This window comes from Chamaea fasciata, unplaced genomic scaffold, assembly GCF_029207755.1.
Source record: "Chamaea fasciata isolate MVZ Bird 193981 ecotype frontalis unplaced genomic scaffold, bChaFas1.0.hap1 SCAF_7, whole genome shotgun sequence".
In the NCBI taxonomy this organism is placed as follows: Eukaryota; Metazoa; Chordata; class Aves; order Passeriformes; family Sylviidae; genus Chamaea; species Chamaea fasciata.
This window is the reverse complement of record NW_027094092.1, coordinates 10,604,349-10,620,873: the sequence shown is the minus strand read 5'-3', so window position 1 is coordinate 10,620,873 and position 16,525 is coordinate 10,604,349. Positions and strand designations below refer to the sequence as shown.

The following is a 16,525-nucleotide window of genomic DNA, read 5'->3' as shown; positions in this document are numbered from 1 at the left end:
TTACCAACATAACATTTTTTGGGAAAAACATCTCCATCCAGGCTAAATATGCAACATGCTTGGTATGAAAAATTTCAATTTTAAGTATTTCCATCTGATAAACATTGCTTTACTTGGGTTGTTTCACCTGAAGATTGCTATTAGTGCTGCTTTTGTTGTCACTTACATGTCTTTTTTAGTTTCCTTAAAAATACACCAAATTTGTGTATACGTTTAATACCTTTTCAGCTTTTCTTACCTCAGGTTCTAATAGGTCTGTAGCTGTTTTTGAAAAAAAAAAAAGCAAGCTGGATTTGCATATTCAGTGAATGGACAGTAATTGGGATTCAGACAATAACCACAGTAACACATAAGTGGTCATGACCACAAGTTCTGCTTTCTGTGCTTTCTTGTGTCCTGCTTTTAAGGGGAAATTTGGCTTATAGCATTATATTTGGGGAAATATAAACAGACATCCTTTCAAGCTTCCACTACTACATTTCTCTTGGTCATTGTTTAATTGGGCAAATGTTACTGATTCCCAAGTCCAGTTCTTAAACTTTGCCTTGTTCTTTTCTTAAAGTTGCACTTTTTTGCTAATGTGAGGCTGTTCAGAGTACCCTTATGGGCTCAGGCTGTGGCTGGAATGAAAAGATAGATCCAGCACTGGTCACTGCCATACACACAGACACCAGTGCAGGACAGAGCAGTGGCTGATCCCCCCAACTGTGCTGAGGTCAAACCTGGTTAGAACACAGCTGGTTCCCTCAGGGGCTGGAAGAACATCGCTGCGGGTGGCAACTGGGTAAGCACTGCTGCAGGATGGAAGAACATCCTACTTTCTCTTTACTTCTTTAGGAGAGAGGCTCAAACATTACTCAAGGCTTCCTTAAATCTCTTGGTTCAAAAGCATTTTATACTTTTGTCTTTCAACCTGAAATGGCTAATTATGGGTATTTGATGTTTACAACCTATCTACCTGAACAATTCTCTTCTGTTACTTTAGCAAACTTAAGGCATTTGCTCTGCTACTGGAGAATACTTTTTTTTTTCGCAGCCCAGAGCCACCTTATTGTCTCATATCATTGTTCTTTACGTGTGGCTAAACATTTCTGTTCTCTTTGCCTAGTTAAAATCCAAGTCTTAAAAGGTGTCTGTAAAAACTGCTTTTTCTTTCTGTGCCTGGGTTACATAATGTTTATCTTTTGCCTCTTGTGGAAGCATTAAACATTACACTAATGAATGAATCATAAAAGAATATGGTTATGGATTTTGTGTGTATATTTCTCAAAAAAATTGTAGCTCCTCCCAATCTCCACTTCTAAGGAAAACTAAAACCATGTGCAATTCACTGACTAAACCTAAATAAAGCATGAAAACTAAAAAAAACCCGCAGTGGAGATAGAGAAGACAGTGAGCACTATTGAGGAGAAGGGGCTAAAGGCTTATGTGGCTTAAAAACAATTCAGTGTTAATGCAAACCAACCATTCAGACCTGGTGTAAAGTTCTAGAAGTGAAATTGCATTGCTGCCCCCACCATCTCTTGGTGCCCACCCTGCTCATTCAGGCTGGGCACCAGGGCAGGGCACACAGCAGCTCTTGTTGATCCTGGCGTCTCATGTGGATACTGAGCTGAGAAGACATCCAACCTGGGAGCAGGAAAGCGGCCCTGACCCTCAGGGCAGAGCAGTTCAAGTACTGTGATTTCGTGAGCACGCACACCAGATTTATCTGACAAAACCCAACTGAGAAGCCAACAAGTGACAGATTTAAATACATAGTATCAACACAGATATCCTGCTACAGTAACCATGACTTGTGAGGAAAAGCTTAGCACAAAACACTTCAGTAAGAAAAGGAGTCAAGATTTTTAGGTGAAGATTAAAACATCATCTCTTTTAATACACAAACCTTATTTCTGTACATGAGCAGCACTGGTGAAGCGCAGGAATACAGGTTCTTCTGTAACTGAGAAATGTGCATTTCTCCCCCACAATTCTCCAAGCACTAAACAGCACAGTCTGTATAATACTGAGACAGTTGGTGTAATATTGAGACACCAACACCACTACTTCATTAATCATTCACCATGGCTAACAGGGACTGTCTCACATGAAAAGTAGTTTTTGAAGAGCTGTTAAAATGGGTCAGAACCACATTGGCATGGAAGCACAGACTGTTGTATCAAACTCCTACCTTCTTACACTTAAAAATTTCAGAGGTGCAGATTTCCAAAGACTTTAGGCTTACTTTGTGAAAACACCTAGATTTTTTAAAATAGCACGTAGAACCAAAGAAGAGTGCTCATTTAATCACCTACAGGATCGTATTCTTCATTCCAGCAGACACACTGTGCAAAGTTCTATCCAAGTTCAAAAAAATGGTAATTCCTTTTAATATTAGGCCTACAAACCGCATGCCCAGTGCTTACTATTTGAGTTTTGATGGGTTAGTGAGGTAAGTAAAGATCTGCTAATGAACATCTTGGCAGCTCAGACAGAAAAGCAGAATGTGCTGTCCCATCCCTCACAGATGTAACATTGGCTGGCTCAGAGCAAAACGTTACCTGGTGATCACATAGTGTGGTCACTGGAAAAGCACACAGCCCCATCCAGGCTAATTCCAGTGACACATCCCAGCAGGAAAAGTTTCTAGTCCTTAAAGAATATTGGTGTATGATAAATTCTAGGCCTTGGAATCAAGCATCTGAAGAAATGGTAGTTAACAAAAATTCACTTTTGAAATGACTGATGTTTAAGACACACCCATAAAGCAGAATTCTGTTCACCCACTTAAAACAGGTGAGGATAAAACCTCTGGCAAGTTATCTTCAAGGATGATTTAACAACAGAAGCCCAAAGAAAATACCTAATTACTGTCATATTACTTCCATTAAAGAGTGTGTGTGAATACAAAATTAAAGCATTATGTATATGCAGAATAAGGATTAAGGCCAGCCAGGTTAACATACAGCTCCTACTTATATCAAACATCCTTAGAGCTTCCTGAGGGGGCTGTTCTTCCAGGATCTAGCTGGATGCAAAGCACAAAGAACCATAGCAAATATGTTCCTTCCAGAAATAATGCATTTGGCACATACAGCTCTACAAGGGTGGGATTGAACAGCTGAGTTCAAACCTGTAACACAGAGATCTCAGTGGTTGCCCTGGTTTCCAGAACTGGAAAGAGTATGGATTAGAAAACCTTTCTAATTATGTATAGAATTTTCTTTAAAAGAAAGATAAGGAAGGTAAATATACCATTTCCCACAGAAAAAAAGAACCACACCCATCACATTGACATGGTGCCTAAACTTGAAACCTACTAAATACAAAGGTTTTCTAATTGCTCTGGTACACCTACCTCCTGCTGTGCCTGTCAGCTGGTCATTTTATCCACTCTAATTGCCTGATCTGTTAATGAATTCCTCTTCCATTTCTGCCTTGGCTTCGAAAGATCCAAACAGATAAGCCAAGTAACTAGACAGAGGAAACAGTTAAATTAATTACATATTTCAGTTCTTCCTTAAAATGAGGAAAAATTAAGAAAAAAATATCCTAAACCTTAACATTCTTAAACTTTAAACTACCATCAGAAACATGATGAAATAACTTGGGGAAAAAATGTATCACACTTCTCTGAAAATAAAAATCCTTTCCCCGGACAAACCTGTTCCTCATTATTGTCCTCTCAGAATCAGAGTTGTTTAATTTTTTCCATCACTGCAAAACGTTACAATTTACTCGTGTACCTAAAAGATGTCAAATCAGAGCCAGTTTTGGTTTTGTGGTTTTTTTCGGAGCTGCATTGAGGTACCTTGTTGACACCACCCTTCAAAGTTTAAGAGACCTCTGACTCACAGTGCCACACTTTTAACCACACCACCTGTACAATGCAATTGTATTTGGATCAAAAGTCAGTTTTCAGACTTCTGTGGTACTAAAGCCAAGAGATTCCTAAAGCTTAAAAGAACTCTGACAATTCTTCCAAAGGAACTTTATTGCACAATTCATACACACAGTTTAATGTAGTGGAATGTTCTTAGCCATTAATACCATCTCTAATGTTTAAGTTACAGTTTCACATTAAACCTGTAAGAAATGTTCACTTAACACAAGAAAGTTAATTTGTTCTAATGCCCCCCACCAACAGCTATTTGCAGTAATTCACATTTTCAAGGTCTAGCTTCTGGAACTCATTGCCACGTTCATGCCAATGGATTCCTTTTCCGAAATTGTTTGCTAAATGTTGCACTTCAGACTAAGTAATATCAACCAGTACCAAATTACTAGTTTTTCAGTGTTAAAGTATCTATTTCTCCATATAACATACAGTACATATATTTTACAAGGCACACATTACAGTATCTACATCACAGCAGTGTGAATTACAGCAACTTAATTTAAAAAAGCTGTACAGAATACAAAGTTTACTTTTTCACTATTTAAATAATTTCTTCATTAGTTTATATTATAATTGTCATTATGCTGCAATTAACAACCTGTTTGCATCATTATAAAATTACATTTTAAGAAGTTCATGAAAGTTCTCAGCAGAAAGTCAACTTACAAAATCTCAGTTCATTATAATTCTTGAAGTACTTGAAAAATAAAGTTAGCTTGAAGGTTTCATTTAGATGTTCTTTCTGTTCCAGTGATACAAAAAGTTTAAAAAATTTAAAGGTTATTTGAAAGTTCTGACCATGGAGTAATGCAAGCTCAAAAAGCAAAAAGACAACTAACTGGTGCATGATTAGGAATTTTTGCACATGTTTTGGTGGGAAATCCTGGACCAGTAACAATTTCCAGCCCCAACAACAGCCGCCTTTATGCAACCAAACACTCCATAGGTTTACTGAAGAATATCTCATTGCTATCAATGGCTTAAAAAAAAAAAAAAAAAAAAAAAAAAAAAGAGTTCTCAGCTATATACACTCCTAAAAGGATTTTCCCATAACTAAATACAAATTTACACACTAAGCCATACTGGCTCTCAGATGACAGACATATGAAGGGTATGTTGCTTCTCTTGTCTTAAAACCTATGATAGATTTGACAATGGTGTCACAAGCCAAGCTCAAATGGGTGCCATATGCTGTGCACATTCTTTAAAAAATTGATGTAATTAAGTTATTTTGCAGCCAATTAAGAAAAATAACCTGAATATGCATATCTACATGTGCACATGCCTTTTAATTCAGAACCTGTCTGTGACAAAAGGACTTAAGCCTTATGGCATCATAGAATTTTAACAGATATGGTAAGGAAAAAAGCAGTCTCACAGTAAGCAAGATTTATGCTGATATTCCCTCAAATGCTACACTTGGATATTTTAACTTGAGGTTACTGAGTGAGAAAAAGTAGTATTTGTTTATATATAAAAATTACTTCTCTACAGTAGCCATTAATTTCCATAACACTATTCATGCACAAGAGGCTTAAGATGGGTTTCCTGAATACTAACGATTTTAGACTGTCTAAACTCAGCTCTTTAAAGACTATTCTGCTAGACACAAAATACTGTTGCACTCCAGTTGTGATATCCCTTTTCCAAGCTGTCACAGGCATATCTTCCTCCATGCCACATTGTTGTTAAAGAAGTTTCCCTCTGCTACATAAAAGCATATTGCACTTGTAGATATAAAGTAGAGCACCCTTACTTAGATTATCACTTGTAACTCTTCAAAAACCTTTTAACTCAGATCTCATCACTTCAAAAACTCAAGAGGAGCAGGTAAAACCACAGCATCAGATTAAACTACACCTTAAGTGCTAATTCAGAGAAAGGCATTCTCTTCAGATATGCCCAATGCTTAGAAATAATTTTAGCTGTTCTTTATCAAAAACTACTGAGAAGCTGATTTACTGCTTTTGGGATTGTGTATGAAACTGTTTAATGTTTCCAAGCTAATAAGACTATGCTAAATATCATATTTTAAAAAATAATCTAAGAGATAAGTCTTGTTAGAAGAGTAAGGGGAAGCGCACAAATACATTTACAGACCTGCCTACACTCTCCAAAACAGATTTAAAATAATTAATACTAAAAGTTATAATAGATCAGATTAAGTACCGGTAAACACTAAGAGCAGCAATAACTTCCTACTTAAGAACAGGCAGTGGGACATCTTCAAGTTTCAACAGTAAAATTTCAAATTAATAACCACTAGTGCTAACTCATCATCTTTATTCACATTAGTTGTGAATAAGGGACTGCTTTCAAGGGTAGGAACTGTGAGGTCAAGCCATCTGCCGTGGTTCATCTCTGTAGCAGTACACTGTGATGCTCAAACAGTTTGCAGTTGTAGTTGTGCTGTTACAAGTTGCTTCATCGAGTAGTTGAACTGTTAATTAACATCAAACACTGTTGTTAAAGTAAACTGTGTTAATGGTCAGAGTCTGCTGAAAGAACAGTTTAATAATGAAGACTGCATACACAAAGACTTTCTCAGATACCCTGTGCTTTAGGAGAGCAGCACAGACTCACAGCAGCCAAGAGGAGAAGAAAATGACAGACTGTGGAAGAACGGCAAGGAGAGGTAAAACCAGATGCTCAGGAGAACAAAAACTTCAAGTGGTTCTGCCATGATCAGCCTGGTGGGCAGGGTCAGGGTCTGTGCGGCTGCCCCGCCTCATCCACCATGTTTAGGATGTAAGTGGCAATGTCATCTTCTGTAGGGGCCTCTGACACCACCCAGGAGTCTCCTGCCCCAGTCACCTGCCGGCGGCACACAGGACAGTTCCTGTGGCGGTCACTCCTGTTAGGAAGGCACAGAAACGAGTGGTTTTCACTGATGATCTCTGGCTGGCCAGAAAAAGCCAAAAGAGCCCCCCAAAACCCAAACAAAAACCAACCCAGTAAGAACTTCAAGAATGATCACATTAACTGGATTAGACCTCCTATCTATTTTGTTTGTTTAAAAACTTCTTTCTTTTTGAGGAAGACTCCTGAACGGAGCTCCATTCTTTGAGTGAAAATTTGGAATCATGTTGCTCCTAATCGTTTGCTCAGGTCAGACAGGATGCATCTGGCTACCTGGCCAGAAAGTTTAAATGGAAATTCACTGTCTAAATTAATTCTTCCTATCTTCGGGAATTCAGCGGAAGTCCGTAGAAACCAATCTCCTTTGGCTTCCTAGATATAGAGATGAAGGAGCCTTTTCCTGGATCATGCTGTCCACAGAAGTTTAGAACTGGTCCCTCAGAGTCCCAGCCCCCTCCACCATCTCGGGGGTCCCAAACACTTATGTTTGAGCTGGGAGCCTCTGTTATGCCTAAGTTAAGAGGAGATCAACCTTAAAAATTATAGACCAAAATAAAGCATGGTGTAACTGGAACTTAGTGAGAAGTTCAGCTGATTCATCAGCCAAAGCAGTGGATAATCCACTCTCCAGCATATTCACTAAACTAAGCCCTGTCTTGCTGACAGATGTTAGGATATTTTCCCAGAAGAGAGAAATGACTTGCTGTATTCTGAGATCCAGTGATTTTTTTACTGTTTTCTCCTTGTGGAAGCCTGGTGTTCATAACAAGATTAACTTCCTTGGTAAGTCTTTCAAAAAGCCACAAAACAAATTCTTATGAACCAATTTTGTGTAAACCCACTTGCATTAACTAGCCAAAAAACCCCTTTTTTTACAGAGCAGGTCTGTGTCTCCTAATGCCAGACTGCCAGGACAATTCCCTAATCCTTGAATGCCTGCATGATCAGACAAGAGCTGTGTTCCTCCAGAAAAGAATTTTTCTCTCCTACTTTTCCAAGAACTGTGGTATCAAGAGATCCAAAAGCTGAAAAGGTGTTCAATTTACTGTGAAGTTGAACATTGTAAGCTACACATTATTTATGTAAATTTGAAAGTGCTGCCATTGAGAAGTATCTTTCTGGAGGAGTCTGATATATGGAAATCAGTAAATTGTAGGCTATTTATCTGCAGTGAAAGCATACCATATGGAAAAAAATCCCTCTGATAGTTATTTCCCAAGTTAGTAACAGACAGTCCAACTTGCCTTCATATTTGCACAGTCTTAATAGGCCTTAAATGAGATTTTGTGAAGCATTAACATGCCAGCATCTGCTTGTACCATCTTTTCAAGTTTCTGAGCAAGACTATAAAAATTCAATTTTAGAAGAGTAAAAAGATGTAAGAAACCACAAAAAAAAAAAATTCAAAAGAGCACTTTCACATCTCTTTTTTACAAAATTTCCTGCTTTTCTTCTGCTTCAGTCTGATTTTACCCAAGCTTGTTTTGTATCATATGTACGTTAGCTTGGAAATATCTTCATACATTAAATTATATGGCAACCATAGAATCTGTCAAACCAAACTGAAACATCCATACTATAAAATAATTAATATCCTTTCATCTATATTACCATTTATCAATGCATTTCTGGCAGAAACTGTGAGCACATGGCAGGATTAAATCAGCACGCCCATCCATGCAGATGCAACATTCCTCTTCATCTGTCAGCTGTTTAACCCTGCAGAAGAGAAGACACTGTTTTCTTTCAGATGTTTGATATTTATGCCCCAGTAACTACACCAGTTACTACATTTTTCATAATAATTAGTGATGGCCAGAAAGAAACACCTGTGCTTTTAATCTGTGAATGGACTACTTATGTCATCCCAGCCTGTGTCAGCAGTGAACTAAACTAAGCCAGAATGTGCATTTATTTCTTGTGTCATGTTTTTGTGTTAGTATTTGTGTCAGGTGCTCTTGGTGTTGCCAAGGGTTCTGGAAATCCCTTTTCATATCAACAAGGAAGTGTGAGGAGTATGTCTGGGCAAAAGAACAAAAACACTGTTTACGTTAAAGGCAGGAGAAGAACCTGCCTTCCTGTCACTGCACATCAGGCTGAACTAGCTCATAATGAACTCCAGCAAATTTCTGTGTGCTGGTTTATATCCCAGTCACAAACATGCATGTCAGGAGGATCCCTACCAGAATGCATGTTCACTGATTTCACATGGTATCAAAATGCCAGGAGCTGAACTGCTCATTAGATTGAAAAGGCTGATTTTAGCTTGCAATATGCTCCATATGATTGCCCCTCAAATTAGGACTCTAAAGATGACTGTTACCACAGCTTTTCCAGTTAAACTCCCAGGTGTTTCTGTTGGTGGGGAAATTTAAAAATTACCTCACTACCTAAGACAGACATTGACATTTTATATCTTTTTCCCAAATAACAGCTATCTGTCTCTAATGCTCTTAACAGGAGTATCTCAAATACTTGCACCATCAAGACTTCTCAAGTGCAAAAAGGTGCAGAGAATCCTCAGCTTTCAGTGGCCTAACCAGACACGTAGAGTTTGCAACTTTATAGTCACAGCTCACTTCCCAAACAATCAAGGAAATGTTCCAAAATGCTTGGGTTTTCCAAAAACCCTGATTTGGAAACCCCTGTTCTGACCTGAGGGACAGAGATAGTGTTGTAGAAAAAAAAGGCATTTCAGGAGTCAGTCCACCTTAATGACTGATGACCAGACCATTTTTGCTTAGGCATCTAAGGGCGCTTGTCAAATACAGATTCATTTTTGAACTGTACAGAACAGCCAGCTACTGAAAAGCAGTCAACATGCCTTTGTTTTATCTTTCAGTAGGTCCTTGGGGCTTCCTTTTCAATTTGCTTTTGTAGAAATAACTTTAAAATGACAGGGTTTTTTTTTTTACAGATGGTAATTTGCATACAATGAGGACAACAGTTTCCAAGAAGCCTTCTCACTGTGTTCTTTAGACCTGTTCCCTCTCATTTTCCTCCCCCATGCAATTCTGAGCACTTGAATTTTTAACATTTAAGAGCACTTGAATTTTTCAGATTTGCTGGTGTCTGTACAAGCAATTATACAAGGCCTATTTAAAAAGTTTCTGCAAAGTCAGCTTTAGTCACAGGACTAAGTTCCTGAAGGAACAGTAAAATAAAGGAGTGACAGGCTAGGGAAATGCTTCTCTCTTCATTATCAGAAAGCCTAAACCACTTAGGCATATTTTGAATGCTCTGAATAGGAAGTGGATGTTGTAGAGAAATGGGGTATTATTCTAGGGGAAAAAGTTAAGAATTAAATAGATAACACTTGCTATTTTTAGATAGTGAGGGCTAACTTTGCAGAGCTGGAAAGTCTCAAACAGTGAGAAGAACTGAGGCAAATGGGTGAGAATTATCATGGAGAAATATACAGAAGATTTCACTGGTGTAGAATACCTGAAGGTGCTTCACCCTGTATTTTCATTAGTAACTTGAAAAACTTGACTAAGACACAAGCTCACCAAAATGCATCATATTAACAAAGCATACTCTCTTTTTGTGAATTATACTGCCTCAATGAGAAAGTTTACAAACAAGGAGGATGCTCATCTCCCCGTCTCCAAGTCTGAAAAACTAAAAAAGAAACTCACACAGGAAACCTTTTATCTTCCTCATTGGCTTTAGCAATATATAAAGTTGTTTTGCATTAAGTATCTGGGACCTGTGTTGTTTGGTTTGTCTGTTTGAAGCAAAAGGCCATTTCCAGAAAAACCTGTGTTCTGGTGTAACCTTGAGAAAGCAATTTTCCTGGTCTTTCTCAAACATGTTCACAATTTAGAGGAAATTAAATGAAATGAAAATAATACTTTCTGCAATCCACCGACTTAGAAAAGCAAGTGGTCTCTATGGAGTGACAACACAGGTGATCCCTTTTTCATTCCAACTGCTGAAGTGTGACACTCACGCTGTTTCATTAAAGTACCTGGCTGCCAGCTCTTCACTGATGAACATAGAGAACTCTACCATTTACTACCTCTTCTTGGAAAACCCAGCTCTACCTCACTCTAAACTGAGTTAGAACCCTGAACTTATTCAGGAAAAGTAAGGAATTACTGGTAGCAGCAACACTTCCACACAGGGAAAGGGTGACAGGCTTCTTGCTGTTACATTCAGTTTGAACTGAAGTTATTGCAGGTGTTGACCTCAGTCTTTTGTTTTTCCTCTGGTTAACAAAGCAGAAGGTTAACGTGAGCATGACAGTTCACATTTTTCCAGTCTTACAAGTTAAATTATTACCATAACTGATGGGTTTCTAGTGGCAACAGATGGGAACTTTCACATGCCAAAATGTTAAGAGGAAGAGAAAGTCTAAGTGGAACAATAACAAAATCCATTTAAACAAACACTGTCAAACCCCCTGGATTTGTGGCTGCAGCTGATTCCGTTTCCTGCCATTTCCTTATTCAGGAGATTCAACATATACTATGTTTATATTAGAACTGATCTCTAAAAGGGTTGTTCTGAAGCTAAGGTATGGTAGCACCATATTTCAGGATTTCAACCAAGTGCATTGCAGCTCCCTTGGTGCAAGGGAAGGTGTCTGTTCATGTCTGGTGTTGGTACAAAGCGCGCAGCTGCCAAGAGTCAACAGGTCTCGTGAGCAGGTATTTGCAGTTCAGGTTTGAAGCACAACTCCCAAAATGCTTATGCTGTAACTGGGGTCAGAAGCTAAAGTGTATCAAAATACCTTCCCATCCACAAGCTGGCCTGACACGAAGACAGAGACATCCAACTCTCAGCAGCTTCTTCAGAAGTATCACTCTGTGCAAGAACTCCTGCTGCTTGACTGGTGATGTCTTTATAAAGTTGGGTGAACTGATATAAGTTCAAGATTCTAGAAGCTTCCACGATGCCACTTGTTTTATTTATCTTAAGATATAAGAATTGTTTACAATTACTTATCAGATTTTAACTTGGCATTGCTCACAATGTTTGTAAAGCACTGCAGTTCCCATGTAATGCAGCTGTCCCCCTCCTAAGTGTCCTTCACTACACTAACAAGCTGCAGTCTGCCTCAGCAAGAGTCAGGACTGCCCACAGCTGTTGCAGCATGAGGAACACCACAGGCAGCACCACAATTTTAGGGCAAGGCAATTGCCATCACTACTCTAATGGATTCAGGTGTGAGTGGGGACCTAATGCCCAGAAAACTGGGCTGAACTTAGAACCAAGCACAGGCTAATCAGTCTTTTGATATCTAAACTTAACATTGCCTACAGTGATGGCTGCCTTAATGAAAACTAGGAGTAAACAGAAAACTACTAACTGTTGGTTTCAAACAGAGTTTGAGAGTTGGCTTGTTTAACCACATGTTAAGATTGCTCAGGGGATTCAGGATCATTAAAGGACTTTATGTCATAGGATAGAAAGGGGAAAATTTCCTCATTAGACAGAGAAAATTTCATAAGTTTTTGTCATAAAATAAAACATTTAACTTTTAGATTAGTTTTCTAAAGGATCAGGCTATGTACAGGCACACTAGCTCTTTTAATATTGCCTGAAAGACCTGACTGATTTCTACTGCTAAATCAAAATCTACCCTTTGCAGTTTGTTGTACCATTGGATTACTTGACCTCACAAATCACCTGCATTTGTAGCTAAAGGGCTGTAAGTGATCCACTGGAAGGCATCACTCCTTTAAACTTAGTTATAAAAATGTTTTTTGTTGCCATGCTTTTTTGCAGAAACTTAGAATTTAGACTTAATTTATCTCCAACAGCATCTTTGAATACATCATTTGTATCAAAACACATGTAGCAGGTGTTGGATTTTACAAGTAAAACTGACAGTCCTCAGATCTTTGCATACAAAGAAAATGTTCACACTTACTTTGGTACATATTATCCTAACGATCACCTTCCAGAAAGCAGAAGAATCAGACCCGGGCTGCACTTCAAACAACAGATGTTTGTCTTGTCCAGAAGCCAATTTTGCAGTACTGAAATAAAGCAACATCAGTTTAACTCCATGTGCTGGACCTGCAGAGATCAGCAGCCTCGGCCAAGTGGGATTATTCATGGTTCACCTGCCTGCTCTCTGTCCTTAAAAGAGATTTTAGCAATACTGCCCAGGGGCATCAAAGTATAGAGTAATGGCCTTCTTAGCATGTCATGGAATACATAATCCATTTCACTTTAAATTGCACAGCAAACTTAAGAGAACGTTGTGCAAGTCCTTTGATCCAGCATCAGCAAGCAGGTGTACTTTATAGACATTTAAATTCATATATACTCTCATTGTTTATTACACTAATCACACAATCTTGTCTCCAATCTGAAAAGGTTATTTCCTCAACAGGTATGTAAAAAAGAAGCCTGTGAGTACCAGCATATGCTGATGAGGTGTATTTTTGTTAGTATATATTAATAATGAGGTAGTCAGGTGAATGTGTCAGGTGACCTAAGATTTTTTTTCTTTCATGGAACACAGACACAAGGGTCTATTCCATAAGAATCAGAATACATTCAGGCTTAAGTAAACACTGGAAAGAAAGAAACCACTTGAATAACAGTATTTTGGAATGTATTATACTGATACATGCCTAGATCTCTCAGGCAAAACATCAGGTTATGTTCTTCAAAATCTATTTAAGTGTCTACCCAGAAGACAGCTGTGTGTTTTTCAGGGTCATTCACAGAAGTATGACCCTCTCCAAGATAGTTTCTAAACTGAATACAAATCCACATTTTAGTTAAACAGCAAACATTACAGAGCTGTTATTCAATGTGTGCACGTTTCCACTTCATTTTTATCACTCTCATTTTCACACCATAAATACAGGTTAAAAATTACAACACTGCTTTTTTGCTCATTCCCTTTTACTGCCATTTACTGGTCAAACAAAAGGCAGGCTATGAAAAATCTGACAAAAAAACAGCCTTTTGTTTGGGATTATCTAGGTCACTGATTTGGGACAGTAAGATACATCTCATCCCTAATGAGGAGCAGCCTTGCATGTCTGCAGAGGTGGCAGGGCTGGTGACAAACAGTTCTGTCACAGGTGCCACCCTCCTCATGCAGATCTGCTGTCCCTACCAGGCGTCTATTGCTCCTTCCTACCCAAAGTGACAAACAGAGAGGAAGCAGCATTGCATCTTCAGGTGGAAGGGAGAACAGGAAGGGACACAGGTGACATAAAAAGATGACACTGAATCACCTCTCGTGAACTTTTAAAAGAGAGCCACACTTGCTGGAAGAAGAGTGCTGGAGAAAAGTGAACTTAAGGAGGAGAAAAGGCTTTGGTTTTGAAGTGTCATTACAACCATTATAAAAACATTAAAAAATGAAGGAAACATTTCAAAATCATCAGGCCAGTTCTGGCTTAGCCAGCACACAATAATATATTGCATACAAGGTCTCTGGAAAACACAAAAAAAAAAAAGAGAAAGAAGCAAAGTAAGGCTTACATATCATTTAGTTCAGCTACTCTTCCCAGAAACTCTTCATAGGTTAGGAAACCACTTTCTTGAACCAAAGAGGCATGCTTTGCTACTTTTTCTGGCAACTTGTTAATTACAGTTTGTGTGTGGTTTGAAATCTGTTGACCCATGGTGAAATTCTTCACCTCAGTTCTGCAGGGAGAAGTTCTCATTCAAGGTGTAGAGTCTCTGCTAAAAATATTTGAGAGAGTTACATTTTTGTGTTTGTGAGTGGGTACTCCCTCACTTTTTTTTAGCCTACAGTAATTACTCCACATACAAGTAACACAACCTGAACAGTCAAATCAGAAACAATGCAAAACACTTTAAAGAGTCTGGAATGTAGCATCACAATCTTACTAAAAATGTAATATTTTGCTTACAGCAATACTTATATTAAATAGAGATAACTTTCCACACAGATTCAGCTCCAATACACACATGTATAAATACATCCAATGGAATGGGAAAAAAAAATCTTAAGATGACAATGGTAATTTATGACAATCCTTGTTTATTCTAAATATTTGTGCATGTGAATATCAAATGTCTGCAAATAAAGCACATCAATGTCTGTTTATACATAGACATCACATTAGGAATCAGCTTTCTTACATCAAACTTACATTGGCAGATTAAAAGACCTCCCACAGCATTCTGAAACTGGTAAGCCAAGGAATCCATGTCAGTATGAACCAATTTAGAGACCTCCCTATCTGCACAAAACACTCAACTTTAGGATGTGTTACAGAACTGACTTGCTCAAATGTCTCCAACTTACTTCATCTTTCCTTCACACCCAAATCTTTTTCCCCAAAAGTCTGCCCAAGGACCAATGCCATGCCCTCTGAGTATTTATCTACTTACTCCCCTTGATTCCTCTGCATTTGACTTCCCCTGAAATGCCTGTTTGCAGAGTTCACTGTCAAGCAGACCAGTTGTGTCAGGCCCTTTTAAGACTTCTACTGATAGAGGTGTGTGAGGGCAAAACTGCAGAACATCCACCTAAACTCAAGCACGGAGCAATCTAACAGTAGCTGCGTTACAACCTCCTGATGAGACATCGCAGAGAAAGCAGCACTTTGCCCTGCAGGTAGCTGTAGCAGCACTTGGGCTTAACCCCACCCAGAACAAAATTTACAGCTGTTGTGCCTCACCATGGTGTGAGAAAAACACAGAGAGCTCCTGTCAGAGCCTGCTGAAGCACGATGCAATTTCACCACAGTAAGCTTCCAATTTATGGTTGGAATTGTGACCAATTTCTGTTCGCACACAGATATTCTCCCTCTCCAGCCACTTTTCTCCGTCCCGATAAGGCTCCAGCCGCCCCCCGCCCCGCTCTCCGGGGAGTGTTCGGGAAGCACACGCCCAGGCCACACACGCCAACAGCACAACCTGTCACCTTCCTAACACCTCCTTCCGGATCTCCCCGGCTTGTGCTCCCCCGGGCCTCGGAGAGAGCACCGTGCCTTCTGCGGGCCTGCCGAGCTCAGCACCTAAATCCCAGCACTGAAAAGTCTGGGGGAAAACACCTGCGAGGGTGTCTGCAGAACTGGATATCGGGAAAAGTTTCACCTCGAGGATGGGAGAGCACTGGAACAGTCTCCCCAGGGAAGCGGTCACAACACCGAGCCTGGCAGAGTTCAAGAAGCGCTTAAACAACACTCTCAGGCACATGAGGGGAGTCTTGGGGGTGTCCTGTACGGGGCCAGGAATTGGACTTAGATCCCTGCGAGTCCCTTCCAATAAAGTATATCCTGTCACTCTACGAAATGTTCCCTGTTGTTCACCCTTCAAGACCCGACACACTCCGCGTCACCGCAGACCCAGGAGGGCCCAGGCACAGCCCCTCATGGCCCCGGCGCGCCCCGCCCGCCCTCCCTCCTGCGGTGCGGGCCCTCAGCGCCGGACGCGGGACGGGCCGCGCTCAGCCCGGCTGCGTCACGGCCGCCCCGCCTGCTCCCCCCGCCCGGCCCTGCCCGCACCCGCCGGCTTCCCCAGGCCCGGGCCTTGCGCTCGGCGCCCAGGGGCGGCGGGGGGCGGGTCCCGTCCGCCCCGCTCACCGCATCCCCGGCACGTCCCGCGGAGGAGCCGCCGCCGCCCCACGGGCACCGCAGCGCCGCGGCCGCTCCCCCGCGCCGCGCAGGCGCGCGCTCGGCGGCGGCGCGCGGAGTGACGCAAGCGCGCGGCTCGCGCCGTTGCCGGGACACGGCGGACGCGGGGCCGGGAGCGGGACCCGGAGCGGGACCCGGAGCGGGGCCGGGAGCGGGGCCGGGAGCGGGGCCGAGGCGGCTCCGGCGTGCCGCTCACAACCCT

General features: G+C 40.6%; 1 protein-coding gene across 7 annotated transcripts; it reads right to left on the bottom strand.

Annotated features, from left to right (window-relative positions):
• Positions 1-1,883: 1,883 nt before the first annotated feature.
• Positions 1,884-16,350, bottom strand: RNF141 (ring finger protein 141). Of its 7 annotated transcripts, none has more exons than XM_066187532.1 (7): positions 16,273-16,310; positions 14,836-14,872; positions 14,198-14,401; positions 12,621-12,729; positions 11,478-11,659; positions 8,354-8,461; positions 1,884-6,737 (listed from the first exon to the last, which is right to left on the bottom strand). In XM_066187532.1, the coding sequence occupies exons 3-7, from the start codon at positions 14,380-14,382 to the stop codon at positions 6,587-6,589; spliced, it is 735 nt and encodes a 244-aa protein (XP_066043629.1). In that variant the 5' UTR covers positions 14,383-14,401; positions 14,836-14,872; positions 16,273-16,310; the 3' UTR covers positions 1,884-6,586. The 7 variants fall into 7 exon arrangements, with proteins under 7 accessions (XP_066043629.1, XP_066043625.1, XP_066043628.1 ...); XM_066187528.1 differs by having other exon boundaries at positions 14,836-14,925; positions 16,273-16,289; XM_066187531.1 differs by lacking the exon at positions 16,273-16,310 and adding an exon at positions 15,077-16,050.
• Between the last annotated feature and the right edge of the window lie 175 nt (positions 16,351-16,525).